The following is a 26766-nucleotide window of genomic DNA, read 5'->3' on the forward strand; positions in this document are numbered from 1 at the left end:
CCAGGAACCGGAGTGGTGATGGCCGGACACCACATATGGACTTGGCCAACCATTAGAGATGACATTGCCTGCAAAGTAAAGGGCTTTTTATATTTTTTTATAAAAGAGGTGGCAAGGATGTGTCAGGATCGCCCACTTTAATTGGCAGGAGGGCTAATCATGGTGGAGTTTCCATAGGAATTAACCAATCACAAGGTTACTGACCCTCTAGTAGCGTAACAAAGCATGCACAGAGTGAAATGCTGGCTGCAGGGCATGCTGGGAGCAAAAGCTGGCGATATCCTCTGTAGCGCTGCCCCGGCGGAGGGGGTTAGAGAATTTGAAAATGCGGAAAAAACACTGATAACGGGGCCTTGGCAACTCTGCTAACATTGGGCATTTTTTATCCATAAAACATGTCTTATTCACTATATAATGCTACTATGACGCATGAGGAGACTGTGTTGATTAATTTGATACATGACACTATATTGTCTTAGATTGAGTTTCTATATGGAGCAGAACAGAACTTTTTAGAGACTCAGTTGCAGATAGCTCTATAAGGGTCATATAAAAAATGACTCAGCACAGACAACTCATGCATCCTAGTCACATTGTGTTGTAACTAAAGCCCCCTACACACTAGACACATTTTTAAACCATATCTCAATATGGTTTTAAAACTTGTCTAGTGTATATGCTCAATATCGGGATGTGTACTCCCAAAATTCCCCAATCAGTGCTGGCTGACAGACACCCTATCTACATCTTGACCAGAGGATAGCTATTATGAGCTGACAAAACCAAGAATAAGGAGCTGCGGTCAGTGTCACTACTGAGTGCAGTACTGCCAGGTGCCACTAGATACCGCCATCTCCATTTATGCTCTCACATTTGCCAGATGTCTGCCCTGCTGTTGACTACAAATTGAAACGGTTGTCTGTCCCCATATTGGTAGATCAGACCATATGTCTGTGTCGCTAATACCAATATATAAACCTCTGGTAAAACGTATAAGACTGTCACCATTTGGCCAGAGGGGGCTATGGTTAAATTGCAGGACAGTTTAGAATTTACGGATTGGGATATGCTGATTAGGGAAAGTAAGACAGATGGCGAAATTGAGGTTGATCGCCTAGCATCACTAGTTATAGGTTACATAAATTGCTGTATAGAGAGCATCACAGTGAAAAATAACCATTAGAATATTCTCTAATGAGAAACCTTAGGGTTAATGGGAGGGGACCTGAGCAGGGCCTTTAAATCAGGAGATTTAATGTTGTATAAATCAGCAAAAGCTGAACTGCGACAAGGATTTAGACAGGCAAAAATGTACTATTCTGCAAAAATTGAGGCACAGAGTAACCAAAATAAAAATTTGAGATGTATGTGGCAGTCGATTCAGGAAATCACTGGTTACATAGAAAGGAAAGTGGAGGTGGGTGCTGATAATAGTCTGTTAGTCAGCGACTTAAACTCCTTTCACTCTAGATTTGATAAAGAAAATAACGTGCCCATTGTGCCTAGAACTATTCGGGAGGGCGAATCCCCCATTATGTTTGATGTTAGTGCAGTAGTGCAGTGGTGCATTGCTTGCGCCAGACAGATCCCAATAAGTCTGCAGGTCCTGATGGGATCTCTGGTAGTGTCTTAAAAAATTAGTGCAAATCAATTGGGTGGGATGTTAACTTTTTTATTTAATCAATCCCTCCTAAATTGCACAGTTCCAAAATGTTTTAAAACCTCAATTAAAAAGAAAGGCCTTCCCAAATGCCTGAACAACTATCGCCTGATTGCGTTAACGTCACTGGTAACGAAATGTATTGAGAGATTGCTAATAAGACAGATTCAGTCATCTTTGTTGGCAAAATGTAACCCCTTTCAATTTGCATACAGGAAAAACTGATGTTCTGACGATGCGGTAGCTTCTGTTATGCACTCCACTTTAACGCACTTGGAACATAAATCAGCCTATGCTAGGATCCTTTTGGTGGATTATAGTTCCGCATTTAATACAGTTATTTCAGTGTCAGTGGAATCGAAATGATTTGATCTGGGTTTAGGTGGATTTACCAGTAAGTGGAGTTTTAATTTCCTAACTGACAGAGCACAGGTGGTTAGTATGGGGAATGCAGTATCTGAGGAGATAACCATTAAAACCGGAGTGCCCCAGGGATGTGTCCTCAGTCCCCTATTATATTCGCTGTTTACCCACAACCCATGTTTTCCCATGTATCGTCCTCCGATTCTATTTAGATCTTGAAATTTGCGGACGATATAGTAGTTGTGGGGTTGATCAGTGATGATGATGAGTCCCACTATAGAGAAGAAATAGCAAGGCTGGTAGCCTGGAGTGAAGGAAATAATTTAGTGTTAAACGAAGGGAAAACTAAAGAACTAGTGAACTAAAGAACTAGCAAGCAAGCTGCACCAAAGAGACCAGTGTCCATAAATCAGGTAGATGTAGAAATAGTGGAGTCAGTAAAGTTCCTAGGCATTCAGGTGTCGGCAAACCTGACATGGTCTGGCAATGTACTGACACAAATAAAAAATCCCAACAGCGTCTCTTCTTTTTGAGGCGGTTAGAAGCGGCTGGTGTGATCAGGCCCACCATGACAAATTTTTACAGATGTTCGATTGAAAGCTCCCTGACCTTTGGTATTATTGCTTGGTTTGGCAATTGCACTACTAGGGAGCGCTCTAATTTAGAACGTATTGTAAAATCCGCAAGTAAAATCATTGGCGTTCAGCTGCCAAACATTCTGGAACTTTATAGTTCCAGAATCTCAAAGAGAACTAAAAATATTTTAGCAGATTTAAGCCATCCTTTTCATAGTACATTTGAGAAATTACCCTCGCATACAAGGTTCAGAACCTTGAGGGCACGCACAAGTCGTTTGCACAATAGTTTCCTACCATCAGCAGTACATACCGTATTTATCGGCGTATAACACGCACTTTTTTCCCCCTGAAAACAGGGGGAAAAGATGGGTGCGTGTTATACGCCGATATGCGTGCTATACGGCGGTAATTTCATATAATAGGTGTGCGCCAGTGGTGTCCAGGTGTGCACCACTGGCGCAGCACCTCTACCCCACACCTCCGATCAGCTCCAGCCCCCCCCCCTGTCCCTGTGCTCCGGCGATCGGAGCTTCCCCGATCCCCCCGGCCCGCCTGTCACTTTACAGTGACGTCGGCGGCAGGCTCGGGTAATGTCGGCCAGGCTCGGGGGGACTCGGAAGCGCTCAGGCACCCGAGTCCTCCCGAGCCGCGAACATCCCCCAGCCTGCCGCCGACGTCACTGCTAAATGTGACAGGCGGCTAGGAAGGGGGAGAGAGGCAGCAGGGAAGCTCCGACGTACTAACGCCGGAGCGGAGGCGAGGGGGGGGCGGGTTGCTTCTAACCTTCTGTGGTGGGTTTTGCTGGGGCAGGATAAACCTGCCCTGGTAGGTTTGTCCTGCCCCAGCACAACCCACCACCCAAGGGGTTAAAGCTCCTCCCTGCACAGTGACTCCTTCCTCCCTGGCTACAGCAGCGTCTGTAAAAAAAAATAAGTTTTTATTTCGAAATTTAACTTTTTTTCCTGAGATTTCCCTTTTAAAATGAAGGTGCGTGTTATACGCCTGTGCGTGTTATACGCCGATAAATACGGTATGTTGAATGCTTAAATGTCGCCTGGTTGTGCATTTTAAAATTTTATGTACAGTATGTTATATGTGGATATTGCTTTTATTGTATTGGTATTTTATGTACGTTACAATTTAGTCTGCAGAGAGAGCCTCTCCTTCTGCTGATGACAATAAAACTGACTTGACTTGACTGAGCTGACTGAAAAAAGGATGGCATGCAGTGGGGGGGGGGGGGGGGGGGTGGAGGAGACCTGACTTAGTAGCTCTTTCAACACGCCCATGAGGTGGCTCCCCAGTGTCCCCAGCTTTCCTTTCTGTTCAGTTCTATAATCCCTTTTGCATTGCGGAATGGGTTTAAAATTTTGGGTACGCAATATGTTTGTCTTCCAACCTCCATTTCTGCCCGTTATTACAGTTCATTAACTTGCTCCCTGGGTTAACGTTCTGCCCAGCGTACACAAATGGGCTGGTCCAACCAGGTCACCACCCTACTGTATATCTATCTATCTAGCTATCTATCCTAAATATCCTGGGTTATTGCACAAGAGCATGCAGCAACAGTGTTATTGTGCAGCGGAGATGCATTCGGTTGAAATGACCTGAGCGACCCAGCATTGCAACCCAGGTAATGAGCATGGTTGAACAGATTCAACCCGGCTCATGGTGCAGTGTAATGGGTATAACAGGGTGATGCAAACAGTTCACAACATGAAATAGCTGATGCCGGAAGACAATCTCATCTCCAAATGACGGCTCAGGACTCAGAGGCGTAACTACACCATTGTGGGCCCCATAGCAAAACTTTGGAAGGGCCCCCCAGCACTTTACCAAAATGAGGGCGGTGGGGGGGGGGGGGGGGGGTTGGTCAGAATAGCAAACGGGGATGGGTATGATTTGGTAGCAGGTATATTAGGTATAAGCACAGGACATTAGACATAAGATCAGGACAATAGGGAGAGAACAACACAGACAGGATAGGACATTACACATAAGCTCAGGACAATAGGGACAGGACAATAGGGACAGGACAATAGAGACAGGACAATTAGGATGACAATAGGGATAGGACAGGACAATAGAGATAGGAGGGGACATTAGGAAAAAGCACAGGACAATAGGGACAAGACGTCCCCACTCACCAAGCATGTATTCAAAGAGAGACCCTGCTGTTCCCTGCGCTGGGTATCTCTTGCTCACATCCGCTGGGTGGGTGAAAGATAGACACAGGCAGCCACTGCTCCCTGCTTGGTCTCCCCCTCACACGCGCTGGGGGGGCAGACAGGAATCGCCGTCAGGTGCTGCTCTCTGCTGGGTCTCCCCCGTTGCTCACATGCGCAGCGGGGGGAGACCTTACACACGATGGGGGGGGGGGCCCGGCAAGTGCTGCAGTTCCACCGCCACTGCCAGGTCTCTCCCCCGCTCACATGCGCTGCTTGTCCGGAGAGCCGGAGACAGGACACGGGAGGCGCAGGCACAGGTGCTTCTCCCCGTCACAGGTGCTGGGGGGAAGGGGAGAGACAGGAGGTGCCGACGGCAGTGCTGTTCCCTGCTGGGTCTTCACCAGCTCAGAGCCAGCGCAGGAAAAGGCAGGGGAGTGCTTGCTGTCCATGGGGCCCCCCCAGCCGCCGGGCCCCATAGCAGCTGCACCCCCTGCACCCTGGGTAGTTCCGCCACTGTCAGGACTCGCCTCTGGTGCTGTCACCCACCTGTCATTATACTGGGTAGGGACAGCAGTGAAAAGGGGTCACAAGCAGTGTTCCCTCTAAGCTGTGCGCACGTGCGCGCGCACACAGCTCGACGAGTGTGCGCACAGACATTACAACTGAGCGCACAATGCAGCAGTGGTCCCTTTTTGCAGTTGTAGGCTCAATTAATGTGTGTTTCACCCATTAACTACATTGTGTGCTGTGTTTTGAATGTTTAAATGTTTAATATCATTTTGATGTAAAGTTAACACAAATGCTGAATGTCATTTTCCAGTTATATATAAGTGACGCACAAAAATTTAAATTTCCTTCCAAAGTTGCACAGCCAAAATCTTTTGCCGCACACAGTCTTTGTAAAATTAGAGGGAACATTGGTCACAAGCATGGTTGCTCCGGAGTTGGAGCTGGGTACACAATTATCTACAATTCGGTGGGGCACCAGTGCAAGGTATATCGGGTATCTATCTATCTATCTTCACTGAAAACCCACATGGCCCCACCCACTTTCAGCCCTTTCAGCACATCACAGGGACAGGCTTTCATAGTCTCTATCCCTGCGGGTGCTGGCTCATACATTCAGCCAAAGCTATCCCATATTGCAATGTGATCCTAGCAATTAATATTGCGCACAGATCACATTGCATATGCAATCTATGATAAATGGGCTATGTACAGTAAGTTGTCCTGCTCCCTTCAACCAATTTCCCAGGGCTGCCTACTTTTGCTAAAAAATTTCAGGGAGAAAAGTAACAGCCAGGGGGTGGGCCTTGCGACATCGGGGGTGGGCCTTGACATACCAGGGGGCGGGCCTTGCAATGCCAGGGGGCGGGCCTTGCAATGCATCAAACATGGAAGTCAGGTCATTGGATAGTGTTGATACGATTACTTACTATGCAAGCTGCAGTCACAGGAAATCCTTCTTCCACTGAAACAGCCATTACAGAGTAGCTGATTGCCTCTATAAAGTTCTATTGATGTAACCTTCGATTATTTTTATGAAGCATAAAGTATAGCAACATTGCAGGTAATTGCTACTCCCTGTTGTATATGTCATTTATTTATTAATAAACCCCAAACCCCAATTTGGACAGCAATAATGATTTGCACCTGCAAGGTCTCTGCAAGCAGGCAGAAGTCAGGTTCCTGCAATCCATCAGGTCTGTGAGGGTTCAAATCATTTGTACCTGACAGGTTGTATCTCCCCTACACCAAAACTTACATTATCAAAGCATGAAGTAATACTCAGATGGGGAGGAGGAGGGAGGAGGGTAGACTACTACAAGGAGGGAGAGGAGGATAACAGTGAGGAGAGGGGTGATGGAAGGATGGGCTGTCTACACGGAACGTAGCATAGAGAAGACAGCCAGTGAAGAGACCCAGGGAGGAGAGCCAGTGAGGAGAGCCAGTGAATACTTACACGCAGTTCACTCCGCAGTCTGGCAGCGTCTTCACTCCCGGAAGATGACCCCTTTCTAGCTCCGCAGTCTGGCAGCGTCTTCACTCCCGGCCGATGGGTGTGGATCGTTTTATCGACCATAGTTAGGTCGACAGTCATTAGGTTGACCGGTTGGGAAGGTCGACAGGGTTCTAGGTCGACATAGTTGAAGGTCGACAGGTGTCTAGGTCGACATGGGACAAGGTCGACATATGCGTTAGGTGGACAGGTCTTTAGGTTGACAGATCATTAGGTCAACATGGTTTTTTCCACTGTTTTTTTACCCGAATGTCGACACAGTCGACATGGACACAGTTGGAAGTCAACCGCAGCCCCTCACAACGCTCGCTTCGCTCGCAATGCTTTGGGCACTATTTTATTCTCACACCACGCCCTAGTGGATGGTAGGGCATGAAATACTGCCTGTTGGCACATGTTGGCTCAAAAAACAGTGAAAAAACCCATGTTGATCTAACGACCTGTCGACCTAACCCATGTCAACCTAATGCATATGTCGACCACCTAAACCCATGTTGACCTAGAAACCTGTCGACCTTCACCCATGTCGACCTAGAACCTTGTCGACCTTCCCACATGTCGACCCAGCGGTGTTGACCTAATGACTGTCAACCTAAATGCTGTCGACAATATGACCGTATCCCCGGCCGATTACCCCTTTCTAACGCAGCTGCCGTTGTGCTTCCTCTGCGGTTCCGCGATGTGTACTGCTGATGTCGGCAAAGCATCATCTCACATGCTCAGTACACATCTCGGACAACTGCGCGATTGACGCTGCGCCATCTTCGCGCATGCGCAGTACACACCGCGGAAGCGAAGAGGCAGCTCCGGGAGAAGGGGGTCCCCTTCCAGGAGTCCGTGAGATGTCCCAGGATTCCGGGAGAGTCGGCAACCCTGCAATATCCAGCTCCTGTGTGGCACCTACAGGTTCAGTAACTGAGCCCCTTAGTTTCCATTCACTCTCATAAATCAAATGTGCTTATAATAATTTATTATGTTACATTTACACAATAGGGTAAACCGTGCTCATGTTTTTTTTCTTTTCAGCTTGTCAGTGCAAAAATGGAATTTGTAAAAGTGGAATTACCGGGGATGGGCGATGTACATGTGAAGCTGGATATATGGGCTCGACATGTGAACAAGGTAAGATGGCCAGCAATATGGACCTGTACAACTGAGGAATATCTGGCATCAATCTGTCAACAGAACTCACATTCATCTTTGTACCCGGCACATTTTGATAGAAAACATCTCTTCTGTGTTTGTTTTAAGAATCCAAGACTTGCAAAGCTCTGAATTGTGGGAACAATGCTCGTTGTTCAACGTCAGGAGGAAGCCTTAAATGTGACTGTATGCCAGGATACAGCAAAAAAGGCGGCATCTGCCAAGGTGAGCTGCCATGGGCTCTTATCAGGGCCGGTGCAAGGCACCGGAGCGCCCCAGGCGAGTCAGGGTGGGGGTGCCCGGGGGGGTACCTGTGTTATAAAGCTGGCGGCTGGCACTGTTCATATAGCTTTCGGTGTCCATGCAGATGCTGGAGCGGGCAGGGGGGTCGTCCGTGCCGCGGGGGTACCTGCGGCGCTGTCACTGGGTATAAAGCTGCTGGCGGCAGTGGGGTCCATGCAGTGAATAGAGAATAACTAGTGCTATGCGCGTGGCGGCGCGGGAAGCGCTTCTGATTTTTAAAACACTTGCCGCACGCTGATAGGCTGAATCTCAGCCAATCAGCGTGTGGCAAGTGTTTTCAAACCCAGAAGCGCTTCCCGCACCGCCGCGCGCATAACGCTAGTTATTCTCTATTCACTGCATGGACCCGCTGCCGCCAGCAGCTTTACACACAGTGACAGCGCCGCAGGTACCCCCGTGGCACGGACACCCCTGCCCGCTCCAGCACCTGCATGAACGCCAACAGCTATATGAACAGTGCCCTAACCCTCCATGCTGGGGGTGAGGGGCGAACTGCCGCCCTCCAGGTGCCAGCGCCCTAGGCAAATGCCTAGAGCTGCCTAGTGGTGGCGCCGGCCCTGGCTCTTATCAATTAAAAAACTTAATTACAATGTATTTTATTCTGAATTTCATAAGTATGCCCAGAATGTATATCATAAATATAATTAATGCCATTATTAGTATAGGCACCACTTCTGCATTAGCCTAGGGTGGCTGGAACCTCTAATCAGGCCCTGCCGATCATCCAATTTCATCGTAGCCACCGAAGAAGTATTTTTAGCAGCCCTGCGATTAGGTCTGAACCAGGCCCAAAGTCCGGAGCTCAAGTAGCCAGGGGACTAAGGACCTTATTCTAATTTGCTTGGTCCCCTGTGCGTTCGCACAGGGGGCCGATGTTTTCCTAATGTGCATGTGCTGGGTGCAAATGGTCATGGCAAACTGCATCATTGTGGCCGGGTGTATGGGGTGGTGGCGAGGGGACACACCCATGGGAACGCCCAGCGTTTCAAGTGTGACAAGCCGGGGCGTTACCTGGTTGTTACCTTCGCTTGGGCCGGATATCTTCTCCCTCCGCAGGTTCTTCACCCCGCCAGTTGGGAAGACTACACCTCCGTAAGAACCAGAGCAAGGCATTCGGACAGATACAACTGTAATTTTATTTAGTGCAAATGAAACACGACCACTAAATGGGTATCTAACAACAATGGGTTTGCTAAACACTTACTTATCAAAGAACCAATTTCCCCGACAGTCTCCAGTATACTGGGGAGTGAATAAACTGGCCCCGCTGACCGCCAACTGGGTCCTTGCAGGAGGCTGTCTACTCACTCGGCTATGCAACACCCAATCAAATGACTCTAGTAAGTAGTGCATAAATTCACGGAGTATTTAACATTACATGTAACAGATAACTTATCACGTATCACATGACATCAAAACAGACACAATTGAACAGAATACAGAAGGAATATCCTAACTAGTATGTATCCAGCAAAGTATCCCCTGAGAAGTAATGTTAATCCAGCACTTAGAATACAGGGAGAGTTGAGTCTCAGTAATAATCAATGTCAACCACAAGATGGCAGCATTTCCCAGAATGAATCACTGTAATGCAGGACAAAAGTGTCATGTAACTTGTGGGATTTTTCCTGACTGAAATCCCCTGAATTGACAACGGATTACTCTGTCTAAATGGGCTTGGTATGAACTCCCATTAAGCGGCAGGTGAACAGAGGATGGAAAGGGGGCAAAGGGGATCCGGAAATGGTTTGGGGCTTCTCCCTTCCCTTGGATAGGTTAAAGCTGCGTTGGTGACAGGGAGTGAATAGTGGGGCTCCAGTCTGGTGGCTATTGTAGTGGGCACCCCAGGCTCCAGCAATAGGTTACGTTGGTGGCAGGGAGTGAATAGTGGGGCTCCAGCAATAGATTACGTTGGTGGCAGGGAGTGGAGGTTGGGGATCCAGCAATAGATTACGTTGGTGGCAGGGAGTGGAGGTTGGGGATCCAGCAATAGATTACGTTGGTGGCAGGGAGTGGAGGTTGAGGATCCAGCCTGGGGCCCTTGCACTAGAAAGTACCTTTATTTCTGGAGCAAGGTGCAGGCTCCTGCCCGTCCTGACCTGGTCTCCGTCTGTCTGGTGCGGGTCACCTCTTCTGCAGGGGCACCCTAGTGTGGGTGCTGCGTTTCCAGCGTTGCCGCACTCAGCCGCGCCGCTCCTGCTCTGTGCCGCTCCACGCTGGGGGTCTTGTATGCCGGCTCGCGTTCTTCCAGGGCTTCCAGGGGTCTTCAGCTCCTGCCGCCGCTTCCCCACTGCTCTCTCTCTCTTCACGCTTGCGTCGCTGCCGCACCTCTCTCTCCCCGGCGTCTTCTCTGGCTTCCCGGCACAGTCCCGTCCTCCTGCTCTCACCTCCGCCGTTCTCCTCTGCTCCGCCATGAGTCCTCTCTCTCTCCTCCCCCTCACATCCGGTGCCCTCTCACCTCAGTCTCTTCGCGCGCTGCCCGTTAACCCCTTCCTGCTGGGCTCTGCTGCGCGGCACTCCACTACTGCCGGGCTAATTCTGAATGGGGCAGCCCTGTTTGGGGGTGCCACACCTGCGTGTTCCCATGAAAACGCTGGGCGTTCCCATGGAAATGAGGCAGTGACATGACTGCCGGGGAAATCAGCTGCCCGCCCTGTTCCCGTAAACGGAACATGCTAAATTAGAGTGTCTTTTGCATAAACATCCATTCACAGCAGTGCAGGGACCTTGCCGAGCGAGAGCGGGGTGGGCGGCTGTGCGAGCAGCGGGTATCGTTAAAATCACATGCAGCGCTGCGAAATTGGCAGCATTGCGTGTGAATCAGAACAAGGGCCTTATTGCGGCCTTTTAGGCCCCAGGTTAAGAGGGAGCATTTAACACAGATGTCTGCTTGATTCTCAGGAGGGTGAGAACAGACATCCACATTAAGCGCACTCTTGGGGTTTACTGCAGGCATAGTGTGTGGGCTAAATGCATAGCTCCAGGCACTTAGCCCCAGAATCTATGCTGTACTGCTTGTTAGCTGCAGGGCTTACCGGGGGGATACTGGGCTTTCTATGGATTATCATTTTATAACTCTAGGTATTTAGTCTGGATGTTTAAAGCCAGGTGATGATCCCACAGCTCATAGTACTGAAGCTGCAAAATAATAAAGAACACAAAAATAACTGATTTACAAATATGTATAGATAAACAGTATGACATGGTTGTTAGTAATAAGAATTATAATAAGAATGAATTACTTGGGTATTAATCAGACAACATATTAAAAACACATGCTTCGCTATAGAGGAGCTAATTCTGACTCACATGCAGAGTGGCTGTGGTCGTGGCCAGCCACGGAAGCCAAATATACAGTACTACTGTACCATATTCCATTCACTTACTGCTAGAGTGGGATGCAGTCAAAATCCCGAATGGGTCATAATACTGACAAGGACAAAATCCCGACAAGGACAAAATCCCGACATTGAAAATCCCGACAAGGACAAAATACCGACATATAGAATGTACAGGTGAAACAGTCAACATGACTTTCCGTCGACAGGTCGCAAGGTCGACATGGGTTTTTTCACTGTTTTTTGACCCGACATGTGCCGACAGGCGGTATTTCATGCCCTACCATCCACTAGGGCGTGGTGGGATAATAAAATAGTGTGCCGAGCACAGCGAGGCACCATGCCCGAAGCATGGCGAGCGATGCGAGGGGCTGCGGTTCACTTCCAACTGTGTCCATGTCGACATTCGGGTAAAAAAACAGTGACGGAAAATCATGTTGACTGTTTCAACTGTACATTCTATATGTTGGTATTTTGACCCTGTAAGGGATTTTAAATGTTGGGATTTTGTCCTTGTCGGAATTTTGTCCTTGTCGGTATTATGACCCATTCGGGATTTTGACCCTGTTGGGTTTTTGACCGTCGGGATTTCATACCGAATCCGCTAGAGTCCATGGGTAAAATTTACTAAGATGGGAGTTCTATTGCACAATCAGAATCTTCTTATTTATTTAGCACTTTCTAGAAGATAAAAGATAGTATCTTATTGGTTGCAACATCCCATCTGAAATAGAACTCCTATCTTAGTAAATTTTCCCCTCATGCATCTGCAAGCAAGACGTCATGTCGTCCACTGTCATACACCAGCCAATGTAACCATCAACATCAGTATTGTCAGTTGCACCAACCCCATGCTAGGTGGAAAGAAATCCATCGGAAACAGGCCTCACTGTACGCACAACTCCCATGACATGATAAAAAGCATGCGGCTTATGTCTGGCAACCATATTGTTTTTCTTCCAGAGAGATTTTTTTTAAAAGATATAAAGCTTTGTAGAGGACCAGCTAAGACAAATTACTGCCGAAATCATGATTATTAGTTACTTGTTATGGAAAAAACAACCTTTGTGGAATTTCTGCTTTAACATGTTCTATAAGTGAATATGAATTAGCGAACAGGGAACGTGTTCAAAGTTTGTAAATGTACGATAATATATTTCTTTCTAGCCGCGGACGCCTGTAAACCTTCACCATGTAGCCTCTTTGCAAAATGCCAGTCATTAGGGCCCCGGCAATACAAATGTACCTGTAAAACTGACTACTACGGCGATGGAAAGACATGCCTTCCCTTCAATCCATGTTCTATTAACAATGGAGGATGCTTTGAAAATTCAACTAGGTGCTTATATCGAAGTCCAGGAAAGGTAAGCAACACGGAGCAAATTACCTTTTCATTGTTTTTGGCTTTTAGTTCACTGTGCTCCTCATGAAGGGTGTAATTAAGAGGTGGATACTATTTCAGTAGTGGCTGCGCATGCGCAGAAGAAAAGCATCACACTTGCATGCAAATTCGCATGCAAGCAAATGAACCATAATGACCCCCATTGTGTGTGTACTGGAGTCCACAGTGAATGACTGTAGCAGGGCTTCAGCTATGCTGTGTGAGAATGGCCAGTGGGTCAGAATCAAACTCATGAGCATTCAGAATCCGCATTTGCCAATGTCACAGTCCAGCAGCAGCAGGAGCACTATCACTTGCTGCAGTTCAGGCTGAGCAGTACCAGTCGGAAGCGGTCTGTCCCCTATTGCAGGCAGTGCCAGATTAAGGTCTAAATGGGCCTGGAGCTGAAAATTATCAAGGCACAACAATAGGGGATGAGGCCAGCACCTATTAATGAGGGGGGCATGACCAGTGTTCTGTTTGGGTGGTCTATTCATGGGTGTGTCTTTAAATACTTTCAACTAATTATATATGCCTGGAAAAGGCAGGGGGCTGGCATAGGAAAAATATAGGGAGATATATTGGCAGGTGCCCTCCAAAGGTGCACCTGCAGGATGCCAATGTCCTAAAATACTTGCGGGGTGAGGCGGCATTCCAGTCATAAAAAATTTACTGAAAGCCAACATTTCAGCACCTTTAATGTGGTCACCTAAGTTTACCACACCATATACCCCTTATACAAATCATGCAACACAATAGTAACCCCCGTATACTGTACTTGCCTCTTGCACATTATGCCACATGGAATGAGCCAAAATTAACACTGACTGAGCCAAAATTCACACTATGTCACATGGATTGAGTCAAAATTCACGTTATGCCACACAAATTGAGGCAAAATTCACATTTTGCCACATGGATTGAGCCAAAATAGACACTATACCAAACTGATTGAGCAATAATGCATAATATCCTTAATAAATAGGGGCATTATGCGCCAACGGTGCGCACCTTTCAGGGCTCAGAGCCAGGGCAGGTGACAGGGGGGGTCAAAGGGTACACTTGTACCGGCCCCGACCAGATGAGGGGCCCCAAGGCTTTGAGGAACTCAGGGGCTGTAAGCATGGCTGACTAATCACCTGTCTGGCTACCCTTTCTAATGAGTTTAGTGACATCATGCACAGCACCAAACCACAAGACACACAATGCTGTGCCCTCCAATCTGCCCTTCTCTATTATATTGCATAGTAAATCACCTGTCTGGCTACCCTTTCTAATGAGTTTAGTGACATCATGCACAGCACCAAACCACAAGACACACAATGCTGTGCCCTCCAATCTGCCCTTCTCTATTATATTGCATAGTAAATATTAATTATCTGTTTATTTCTAGTAATAAAAAAAATACATTCAATATGCAATGTAATAAAAATGTGCATGCAATGTTGGGGGGGCCCCAGAGATTTCAATGTTCTGGGCCTCAAGATTTCTGTTGCCAGCCCTGCTCAGAGCCCAGAGGCAGGCGACTGCATTGCCTCTGGAAGTTATGCCCTTGATGTTTGTCCAGGTGCACATTTTCACTCTCATGCTGGATTTAAGTAAGATCCTATTGTGAGGTCATCATTTTTAGAAAGACCCCACCATGCTGTAATCAATTTCCCTTTGCTCTAAGTAACATGGTACATATAATATTTCTGCTTGTCAAGTAAATGACTAAATGACTATTTGTCAATATGTGAATAGTTTTATTTGTGTTTAGTTTTGTTTTCAGCTTTAAGCAGCAAAATTTTGCATTAGATACTGTATTTTTAATAATTGCAACTCTCTTACAATGGAATAAGCTTATGAAATACAGTATATCAATACTAAAGCACCTTGACAACTGTGAATAGTTCTTCTCTGTGTTATTAATTTGATTACAGAATGAAATCAGGTCAATTATTCTAACTTTCTGTACTAACCATTGGTAACTACCAGTCTTATTGCAGTTGCCTTCCTGGAATGACAGCTCGATCTGCTACTGGGGGGTGTTTTCATCCCCAAACTTGTCAATTAAATACTTGTAGTAAAAGTGCAACGTGTGAAGTGGTATCATCTGGAGAACACAGGTAAGTTTCCTGATTGGCATAGTCTCAACATTTGACTTTGAAGTATAGGAATTTGTGTCCAAATCATGTTTGGTGTTCATGTGAAATGGCCATATTTATATACTAGGTGATTCATCGCGCCCTACGGGCGCTCTTCACACCGTCGTAAGGGGCTGCGCCCCCTTAATTTGTGAACGTTTGTATATGAGAAATATGGTTAGAATTGTATGAAAGATGCCCTGTATTGCAACTTAGGTGTCCGCGAATCGCGGGAGGGGGGGTCGCGGAGGGTGCCGCGAATTGCAGGAGGGGGGGTCGCGGGGGGTGCCGCGAATTGCAGGAGGGGGGGTTGTGGGGGGGTGGATGCTGCGAATCGCGGGAGGGGAGGGATTGCAGAGAATCGCGGGAGGGGGGTCGCGGGGTGGGTTGCCGCAAATCGCGGGAGGGGGGTTACGGGGGCGGGGGTTGCGGCGAATCATGGTAGGGGGGGTCGCAGGGGGTGTGCCGTGAATCACGGGAGGGGGGTCACGGGGTGGGGTGCCGTGAATCGCGGGAGTGGGGGTTGCGGGGGGGTGGGGGGGGTGTGACGCGAATCGCCACAAGAAAAAATCAACACAGAAAGGTCAACACATGTAAATGTTGACATAAGTGTGGCACTTCATTGGTGTCCATGTCGACACATGAGAATGAATATGAAAATATTCAAAAAATGAAAAAAAAAACTTCAAAAACTCATGTCAACCTTTTTCATTGTCGACCATAGCCATGTCAGTGTTTTCCATGTGCAATTTAATTCTGGAGCTGCCGCGAATCTCGGGGGGGGGGGGGGGTGCCGCGAATTGCGGGAGGGGGGGTCGCGGGGGTGGGTGCCGCGAATCGCGGGAGGGGGGGTTACGGGGCGGGGGTTGCGGCGAATCATGGGAGGGGGGGTCGCGGGGGTGTGCCGTGAATCACGGGAGGGGGGGTCACGGGGTGGGGTGCCGAGAATCGCGGGGGAGGTGTGTGTGTGTGTGTGTGTGTGTGCCGTGAATCGCGGGAGTGGGGGTTGTGGGGGGGGGGGGTGTGACGCAAATCGCCACAAGAAAAAATCAACACAGAAAGGTCAACACATGTAAATGTTGACATAAGTGTGGCACTTCATTGGTGTCCATGTCGACACATGAGAATGAATATGAAAATATTCAAAAAATGAAAAAAAAAAACTTCAAAAACTCATGTCAACCTTTTTCATTGTCGACCATAGCCATGTCAGTGTTTTCCATGTGCAATTTAATTCTGGAGCTGCCGCGAATCACGGGGGGTTCCGCGAATTTCGGGAGGGGGGGGGTCGCGGGGTTTGGTGCCACGAATCGCGGGAGGGCGGGGTTCACAGGGGTTCCGGTGGGGGGTTGCCGCGAATTGCGGGAGGTGGGGGGTCACGGGGGGTGCCGCGAATCACGGGGGGGGGGGGGTTGCGGGGGGGTGTGACGCGAATCGCCACAAGAAAAAATCAACACAGAAAGGTCAACACATGTAAATGTTGACATAAGTGTGCCACTTCATTGGTGTCCATGTCGACACATGAGAATGAATATGAAAATATTAAAAAAATGAAATAAATCTTCAAAAACTCATGTCAACCTTTTTCATTGTCGACCATAGCCGTGCCAGTGTTTTGCATGTGCCATTTAATTCTGGAGCTGCCGCGAATCACGGGGGGGTGCCGCGAATTGCGGGAGGGGGGGGGTCGCGGGGGTGGGTGCCGCGAATCGCGGGAGGGCGGGGTTCACAGGGGTTCCGGTGGGGGGTTGCCGCGAATTGCGGGAGGTGGGGGGTCACGGGGGGTGCCGCGAATTGCGGGAGGGGGGGTTGCGGGGGGGTGTGACGCGAATCGCCACAAGAAAAAAATCAACACAGAAAGGTCAACACATGTAAATGTTGACATAAGTGTGCCACTTCATTGGTGTCCATGTCGACACATGACAATGAATATGAAAAAATTAAAAAAATTAAAAATAAATCTTCAAAAACTCATGTCAACCTTTTTCATTGTCGACCATAGCCATGTCAGTGTTTTGCATGTGCCATTTAATCCTGGGGCTGCTGCGAATTGCGGGGGGGGGGGGTGTGCCGCGAATAGCGGGAGGGGGGTCGCAGGGGGGGTGCCGCCAATCGTGCAAGGGGGGGTCGCGGGGGGGTTCTTTTTGCCGCGAATAGCGGGTGTTTTTTTCCGGGAATCGGGGGGTGGGGGGTTGTCACGGGGGAGGGTTTGCCGCGATTCGCGGGAGGGGGGGGTCGCGGGGTGGTGGTTATGCCGCGAATTGCGGGAGGGGTCGTGGGGGGGTTCTTTTTGCAACGAATCGCGGGAGGGGGGGTCGCGGGGGTGTTTTTGCTGCGAATCGCGGTAGGGGGGGTCACGGGGGAGCGGGAGTTTTTCCCGCGAATCGCGGGAGGGGGGGGCACTGTCTGTGGGCTCACTGGGCTGGTTCTCTGTCACATACCTCCCAACATGACCCTCTCCAGGAGGGACACAATGCTCTGTTTCTAGACTTCCCCTTAATGTCTGATTACCATCACCTGTTTTAAACAGGTTAATTTCTCCGAAAGGTGTTCAGCACAGATGAAGGCAATCACACATTAAGAGGAAAGTCCAGGAACAGAGCGTTATAGACACAGACACCCACTTTGAGTGACAGATGTAGCCAAATATATAGGAGATTAGATATAAATGACTCAACGACCATCTACCACATTTGCAGTCACAATAATAAACCAATATATAGTGATTTACCACCACAGGACATTGGACTGGTAGTCATAGCCGCATAAGCAGGGCCATCTTAATAGACCCTGCCAGAAGGCAATAAGAATTGTTAACATGGTGTGCGATTGATAAGAGATAAATGTATGGACCTTGCTAATTTTATTTACAAAGGCAGTGGCGTAGTTACATATGTGGCAGACCCTGCGGTGGCTTGGGGGAGCGCTGACAGCAGGGTCTGTGGTGGGCGCCATTGGCTGAACTAACTGAGGACCGAGGCAGCAGTGAGCACTGAGCTGGTCCCGTCCTGTACATATCTAATGAGCGGGGACCCAGTGCAGTACATATTGAATGAGGGGGTCCCTGCCCCATGCATATGCACGGGGCGGGGACCCGCTCATTCAATATACACTGCGCTGGGTCCCCACTCATTAGATATGCATGGAGCGGGACCAGCTCAGAGCTCACTGCTGCCTGGGTCACCTGTCAGCTCAGTCAGCGGTGCCCATAGTCAATCGCCTTGCCCCTTCTTGGAGAGGGGGGGAGTGCCAGAATTTTTTTTGGCAGGGGGGAGAAAAATTTCGGTACTTGTTTCCTAGAACGGCCACAACGATTTAGATCGTTGTGGTCGTAAGATAAAAAATCGGATCGATCGCATCGCATGCGATTTGGTCGCATACGATGCGACCGATCCGATCGACCGATTTTTCACCCGATTTTTTTTTTTTTTTCACCAGATTTGTTTCAATTGCCCCCCCAAATGTTAATAAGTGTGCTAGACCCCACGATAGACGTGAACCCGAAGCGTGGCGAGCGCAGCGAGCCCGCGAGGGGCGGCGGTGCGCGTCCTCCGACCTTTTCATTCCCCTACTATCCACTAGGGCGTGGAGTGAGAATAGAATAGTGTGGCGAGCGCAGCAAGCCACCGAGCCCAAAGCGTGGCGAGCGCAGCGAGCCCCGCGAGGGGACGCGTCTAACTTCACAGGTATACGCGTCCCCTCGCGGGGCTCGCTGCGCTCGCCACGCTTCGGGCTCGGTGGCTCGCTGCGCTCGCCACACTATTCTATTCTCACTCCACGCCCTAGTGGATAGTAGGGGAATGAAAAGGTCGGAGGACGCGCACCGCCGCCCCTCGCGGGCTCGCTGCGCTCGCCACGCTTCGGGTTGACGTCTATCGTGGGGTCATGGCGGGCACATAAAAAATGTGAAATGGGTCATATTGGCCCATTTCACCTTTTTTATCATTTTTCCCTATGTGAGATGGACTTAATCAAGTCCATCTCATCTTGTGCCATTATAATGGCACAAGACCGACCGATTTCAATGTTAAAAGATTTTTTAACATTGAAGTCTATGGAAAAATCGGGTCAATCGGTCGGTCGCATCGCGGCCGATTTTAATTGGTCGCGACCGACCGATTGACCCGATTTCTGTCAATCAAAGTGAAAAAATTGTAAAAAATCGGCCACATCGTGAGGATCGTGTCCCTTAATTAAGAGCCACGATCACTCACGATTGTGGCCGTTCTAGGAAACAAGTACCAAAATTTCTAGCTACGCCACTGTACAAAGGTTTAAAGACAAGTGCATATGTTGAATGGACACAGATGCTACAGTTTTAGAATCTAGACAAATTGACAGTTTCAAATTGTAATTAAATTAAATGAATCCTTGGGTGGGATCATGTTGGGATAATCTGCTACAACTGTTTTCACTTTCGAGAACTATCTGGGCCTGTTCATTACTTTTTAATTTATCACCTTAAACAATCCCTTTGACGTATATTATATACAATCTATAATATGTATGTCTAGTATCCGTCAAACACTGCCATCTGTTGGCAGCAAAGTAACGATCTACTAGCTTTCGAAGCATTAGCACAATGGGTGAATCACCCGGACCCCTTGAGTGACAGAAATGGAGGTCGAAAGACTTGGCCATGCTCCATCCAGGAAAGCCACACCCTCCTAGTGAATCCACACACCTTTTTTAAACCAGCTCTGTTGGTGGGGGAGGCGGCAGACGGCAGCGGGGAGCTCCATCTCCACAGGGCGGGCAAGCGTCTCATGGGCGCGCGCCCTCTGGCGTGGGCTGGTGGCTGGTGGGGGCTGGCGATAGTTTTGCCAGCCCCTCCATCTGTAATACAGATCTGTACTATATAGTCTTGCCTGACAAGACTATTTTTCTATTAGATTTACACTACACTGGAGCGCGCATTGAGATCGAATCTGCATCAAATGCAGAAAACCATTCGATGCCCATTCAATTTTCTATTTGATTTTGCTTCTATAAGCAAAATCGAATCTAAAAATGTGCTTGTACTTGTGTAGTTTCATGGCGCCAGCTTAGGCTACGAACGTCGCCAGCTTACGCTAAGTTTGAAACTTCTCTAATAGCGTAGCCCAACGGCTGCCTTACTTGTGTAGTTTAACGGCGGCAGCGTAACCTGCGTTACCAGCGTAGGCTGGCGCAGTGAAACTACACAAGTAACTAGTGTGCTGTTGCCGGGAACAGCATCTCTGTCCCCGGCGTCCCTTGGAAGCCTAGTCAGCGCCTCTCTCACAACGGCAGCGCCAGCATTATCCCCTCTCTTGGTCGGAGAGGGGATCACGCTGGCGACGGCGGAGAGGCGCTCCATCTGTTTGACACGCAGGAGCGTCTCAGCATCACGTCTTAGTATCTATTGTTGAGATCTATGATATGGCAGGTGTGAATGTGTTCCTGAAACACCCCCACTATCCACGTCAGCCCAAAGCATGGCGAGAGCGCAGCGAGCCCCGCGAGGGGACGCGTTACGTGTCCTCCCAACCTTTTCATACCCCCACTATCCACGTCGGCGTGGAGTTGACTTCATATAGTGTGGCGAGCACCGCGAGGGGACGCGGATGACCTTACATGTAATCCACGTCCGCACGCCACGCTTCGGGCTCGGTGGCTCGCTGCGCTCGCCACACTATATAAAATCAACTCCACGCCGACGTGGGTAGTGGGGGCGCTCGCCACGCTTCGGGCTGGCGTCGATAGTGGGGGTGTTTTAGGAACACATGCACACCTGCCATATCATACATCTCAACAATAGATGCTGAGATGCAGGAGCGTATCATTAATGGAGTGTCTGAGACGCTCCTGCGTGTCAAACAGATGGAGCGCCTCTCCGCCGGCACCAGCATGATCCCCTCTCCAACAAAGAGAGGGGATCATGCTGGCACTGCCAGTGTGAGAGAGAGGGGCGTTGACTAGGCTTAATAGGTACGCCAGGGACAGAGATGCCGGTAGTTACTTGTGTAGTTTCACAGATAACACAGCTTACGCTGCCGCCGTGAAACTACACAAGTAAGGCAGCCAGAGACACTACGCTACTTCTGACTGACTACGCTAACTACGCTGGGCACGAGAACACTATGCTGATTCTGACAGGTATGCTACGCTGATGGCGTAAGCTGGCACCGTGAAACTACACAAGTACCAAATGTGCATATCTCACCATGTACTCTGTATAAGCTTTTTGGGGCAGGGACTTATGTTTTTCTTACATTAGGGCTGATTATATTATATGTCCTTTTTATAGTATTTGAAGCGAGATAAAAATCAAAGAGCAATTAAAAATGGGCACATAACTTTTCACCTTGGCAATACCATGTTGCACATCAGGTGTGCAGATTTACAATGTGGAGAGAGATTGTGTGAAAGGGGTGTGTCCAACCTCAGATCTAAATAGCTGTGTAAAAATAAAGCTGTCTAACATGCAGCAAATGCTGCCAGTATTTACCCTGCATGCAAAAAATAAATGTATTTCCTCCCCTTGCATTGCAGCATGGTTTGTTCCAGATAAAACATTTTTTGTGATTTAATTCCAGCTCATATTCAGCCCCATGACATATAATTCTGTCTAATATTGAAGGGCACATTGTACACTGGCCCTTATTCTAGTTCACTGGGACGGATGCATATTTTGGTTCAGGAACCGAGTGTTCTTAGCCCCGCCTATCGTACAGATCGCTCACACCGTCCGAACGCGGTAAGATGCAGAGTGAACGGACCGCGAGTGGATGTTTCGTGTGAACACCTCCCCCATCCGCCGATGGTCGACGACCATCGAATGATGGACTGAGCGGTCAGGCAGCACCGAGTGCTCCAGACCACTCGGACATGTTTCCATATGAAAGCAGGGATATGGGCGGGCAGTTGACATCCGGCTATGTAAGCTGTCCGCTCCCCACACGTGCGTCACGGCCGCATTACCATATGTACGCCCAGCATTTTCATGGGAACGCCCATGAAACGCGTGGCGTATGCATATAGTAATGAGCCCAAACAGCCCTTCACACCCCTCTCCACCCCCTGTTCAGACGGTTCTGACCAATCATTTTCTGCACGGAATTCCCTCCATGTTCAGAGGCGTATTTGCACATGTGCAGATACGCCTCTGCACATGTGCAAATACCAAACATCGGCTGTCCGACCGCACACGGTGCCGTCCGACTCAATCAGAATAAGGGCCACTATGTAGTCCCATACAAATAAACAATAACACCACCATTTAAAAAAAAATAAAAGTAATTAAAATGACTTCATGTGAAACAAACACTGAACATGTCAAATGTTTTAAATAAAATAAAAAGGAAAATATGTTTGTGATTTATGAGGAATAAAAGATTAATTTATAATATGTGTTGTAGGTGTGCTTGTCAGCATGGAGAGATTGGTGATGGCAAAAGCTGCTACGGGAGCCTGTTATATGAGATTCATAAGCTGAATATTGAGGAGAGGCATATGCGGAAGCAGTCTGGTGCGCTCCGGGTGTTCGGTAAGAAACATAGTTATAGAATACCTGATCATGGTACCAGTCGCACAGAGAGAGGAAAGGGTTACTAATTACCCAGGCCCAGGTCTAATGGAGCAGTGCAGTGCGGCCCCAGTTACCTGGCAGCCGCAGCTCTTCTCAACCCAGCACATGCTGCTGTGTGCTGGGCTGCAGTGTGGCTAGGGAGGTTCTTAAAGGGCTTTTGTTTCTAAATTGTTCTCTAAGGGTGCATGGCCATGCCTCCCATAATTAGACCATGCCCAGGCTCGGCCTGGCTCTCTACTGCCCTGCTTGTTACTGGATCTACACTACACCTGAGGGACTCAGATTATTTAAACTACAGAGGAGAACTGTTGAGAACAACAATTAATGCTAGAAACTTTTATCCACCTGACCTATTTTACCACAAATATTTTATATCTCGCACCATTGAAGCTTAACATTGTGTAGAGTAGGCGGAAATTTTGTTATGAAGTTATATACAGTTTTTTATAGAGTATAAAGGTGCCCATACACCAGGGCTGGGCAATAGCGGCCCTCCAGATGTTGATGAACTACACATCCCAGCATGCCTTGCATCAGTTTCAGCATGGCCACATAGCAAAACTAATGCATCCTGGGATGTGTAGTTCATAAACAGCTGGAGGGCCACTGTTGCCCAGCCCTGCCATACACGGTGCAATTGTGATGTGCGATTCGATGCGCGCTCCCGCGGACATCCCATTGAACAGTTCAAAAAGTATGTGTTGCACATACTTTTTGAACTAGCTTCGGATCGCATCGCATCACACGCAAATCGCATGCGATGTAATGCAAAAAGGCATGCAATTATCGCAGTGTTTATGGGCATCTTAATACTGCATATACTTGAGTGATGTGTTTATTAGGTACTTGTGTACTAGCACGGCGCCCACGATAATTAGTTTTTTATCGCATCGCATGCCATACACACAATGGCATGCGATGCGATGCGATTTTGACCCATATACGATATTAAATTGTATAAGCACCCTAATGGGTGCTTATAATGGTTAAATGCACCCCCACGCCACCCCACAAGTAAAAACGTGAACCCAAAGCGTGGCGAGTGCAGCGGTACGCGTCCTACGACCTTTTCATACCCCCACTATCCACGTCGGTGTGGAGTTGATTTTATAAAGTGTGTCGAGCGCAGCGAGCCACTGAGCCCGAAGCGTGGCAAGCGCACCGAGCCCCGCGAGGGGACGCGGATACCTGTGAAGCCCGCGAGGGGACGCGGATACCTGTGAAGGTATCCGCGTCCCCTCGCCACGCTTCGGGCTCGGTGGCTCGCTGCGCTCGCTACACTTTCTAAAATCAACTCCACGCCGACGTGGATAGTGGGGTATGAAAAGGTCGTAGGGCGCGTACCCCCGCCCCTCGCGGGCTCGCTGCGCTCGCCATGCTTCGGGTTCACGTTTATACTTGGGGGGTGGCGTGGGGGTGCATTTAATATTGTGCTTATACAAGTTCAAATTGCATCCCATCGCATTGTATGCCATATACAATGCCATACAATTTTAAAATTGAATGACATTGTGGAACAACGGCCGATATAGCATCGCATGCGATGCAATGGGCGCCGTGATAGTACACAAGTAACGTTTATTATATGTCCCTTTGACAAATGGAATGTACACAAATTCTTAGGGTACTATGAAGATGGAAAGAGATAAAGTTAAGAGGGATAAATTACCAACCACTAACTGTCATATTACAGGCTGTGTTAGAAATATTACAGTTATGAGCAGATTGGTTGGTACTTTGGGCCTAATTCAGACCCACATCTGCTAATTTGCAGTGCCCTGCGTTCAGGTATTCGCTGCTCAGAGTGAAATCCCGCCCTCTGCAAATGGCTTATCAAGGTTTGTGTAAAGTAGCTGAATTGGGGATTCGTCTGCAAATCCATTCACAAGCCGCTCGCTATCGAATGAATTCCGCACTGTGTGCAGTGTCTGTGTAGCCCTGGACTATTTTGTTGGCTGCAATAGGATCAGGCTGATTGTGGCGAGAGGTGATGTCACACACCTTCCCTTCAAACCTTTGGGTACACCTGCGTTTTCCTTGACTCTCCCAGAAAACATACCGTTACCACCGCCAAACGGCTTCATATCAGTTACCTTGCGGATGGCCAGCTATTGAACAAAGTAGCAGGCTTCATTGCAGGACGGCCTTGAGCATGCTTACTACGGTCCATACACATGCACAGTCTGTTGTTTCGAATTCACAGCCTTTGATCAGGTCTGAATTAGGCCCTTTATTTCTCTCCAAAGCTTTGTACAAATGGAATACATATGGATGACTGGGGGACAGGATGCTTGTGGTCAGAATACCGACAATTGCATCCCAATGGAGGTAATCTGGCTTTCCTTGTCCCTTGTTCCTGCAGCCTAACGCTAGCCCTCCCTTAAGTTGCCTAAACGTAACTTTCCTACCCGCAGCTTAACCCTAAGCCTCCTGACATGTAAGCTAACCCTAACCCCCCCACCCCACACACACACAGCCTAACCTTAAGACACCCTCTAACCCTAAAAACCTAACCCACCCGCATACTTACGATCGGGAGGCTGGTGTTGGCATCTCCATGGATGTTTGGATTCCGATGCCTGTCTTCTGCCCATGGGTCAGTTTTCCAGAGTTGGTATTCAGACTGTTGGGATACCAAAAGCTGGGGTGTTACCTACTTCCCCTACAATCTAGTAAGGTAACTATTATTTGCAATCACTGGCCATTTACTGAAATGTGTCTGAATTGTGTATGGTGTTTTTGCAGATCTTTGGAATGCACAGTGATGCTACAGCTCATCGCATTTACTTGCTATGTGGAGTTGGCCATATATTGTGTTAATTGCCAATTCTATAAAGGTAGCAAAACGCTTGTATTTTTCCCAGATGCAATTTATGTTTCCACTTAGATGAAAATTGCATAGCTCCCAACCATCATAATTTTGACTGAACATTCCAACTTTTCGAGCACTGTCCGTCCATCCTACAGTGGGGAACGGGGAGCTAAGGGTAAAGCAAGTGGTGAGTAGATGTTATGTGCACAGCATCTATTCACTCGAGAGAGATTGAGGCTGTGTTAAAAGATCAAAGAGCACAGGGCATGTTAACAATAGGGGCCTGGCTCCTGGGCAAGGCATTTCCTGTGTGGCCACGCCCCATTGTCATGAGACCACACCCCATTATTTCAGGCTTGAAAAGAAAGTTGGGAGGTATGTTTTGCGTACGACTCTGAATGAAGGTCTTTGTTACCAGATCAGGGTATGAGGATATATCTTCACAAAGATAAATAGCATAATGAAAACAGTAGGGAAATACTTGCAAAGAGTAGGTAATACTTACTAATGGTGGTCGCATCTGGTCATTAAGATTTTCTGTTTAACAGAGGAAGGATGTGGACTGACATTGCGGAAATATGGTCCTTTCACAGTATTTGTTCCTCTAATGAAAACAATTCCAATGAATGTAAGTATAGAAGAATGTATGTAGTGTACCATTCAATATGGCGTTCCTTGATTGACGTTATTTCCATTTCCACTGCATTTGGTTGGTCATCGCGGGGAGCTGAATCTGATGACACCCAGACTGATCTAAATGACAGATCACTTATGCCTACATTAGGGTCGGGGGAGGGAGTGTAAGTTTGCTGTGAGTGTGTATCTGAGTGCTCAATCGGTTCACTGGACCAGAGAGCAGCTACTAGGAAGAAGAGACAGGAGCCTTACTATGAATGAAATGGGAAAATGTGTGTTTATTTGTTATGGTATGTTTAACCTTTTCCTGACCACCTATTTATATTATTTAAATGTTTGATACAGCCCATACTATAGACTATAGGCTTTCCCAACCACGGTCCTCATACACACCAACAGTGCAGGTTTTAGTGATATCCAGGCTTGAGCAAAGGTGACTTAATTAGTACCTGAGTGATTCTGATTAAACCATCTGTGCTGAAGCCTGGATATCACTAAAACCTGCACTGTTGGTGTGCCTTGAGGACCGTGGTTGGGAAAGCCTGCTATAGACCATCTGTAGTGTTAAATATGAATACTATATTCCATACAGTTTCCAGTGTACAAAAAGGCAAATGTTTACATTAATGCTCCACTTGCTCCAATGTTCCACAGAGTGGCAGATTGTGGACTGCATTTGGAAAAAAAAA

General features: G+C 48.1%; 1 protein-coding gene across 3 annotated transcripts in view; it reads left to right on the forward strand.

Annotated features, from left to right (window-relative positions):
• The window catches only part of STAB1 (stabilin 1), a 367238-nt gene that overhangs the window by 66164 nt on the left and 274308 nt on the right, over window positions 1-26766 (forward strand). For all 3 annotated transcript variants that reach the window (XM_083156377.1, XM_083156378.1, XM_083156379.1), the window contains exons 6-11: window positions 7816-7911; window positions 8041-8157; window positions 12741-12937; window positions 14932-15062; window positions 22460-22587; window positions 25990-26069. In XM_083156377.1, coding sequence (XP_083012503.1) covers window positions 7816-7911; window positions 8041-8157; window positions 12741-12937; window positions 14932-15062; window positions 22460-22587; window positions 25990-26069 — 749 coding nt within the window. The remainder of the gene's footprint in view (window positions 1-7815; window positions 7912-8040; window positions 8158-12740; window positions 12938-14931; window positions 15063-22459; window positions 22588-25989; window positions 26070-26766) is intronic.

This window comes from Crinia signifera, chromosome 8, assembly GCF_055691185.1.
Source record: "Crinia signifera chromosome 8, ASM5569118v1, whole genome shotgun sequence".
Classification (NCBI taxonomy): Eukaryota; Metazoa; Chordata; class Amphibia; order Anura; family Myobatrachidae; genus Crinia; species Crinia signifera.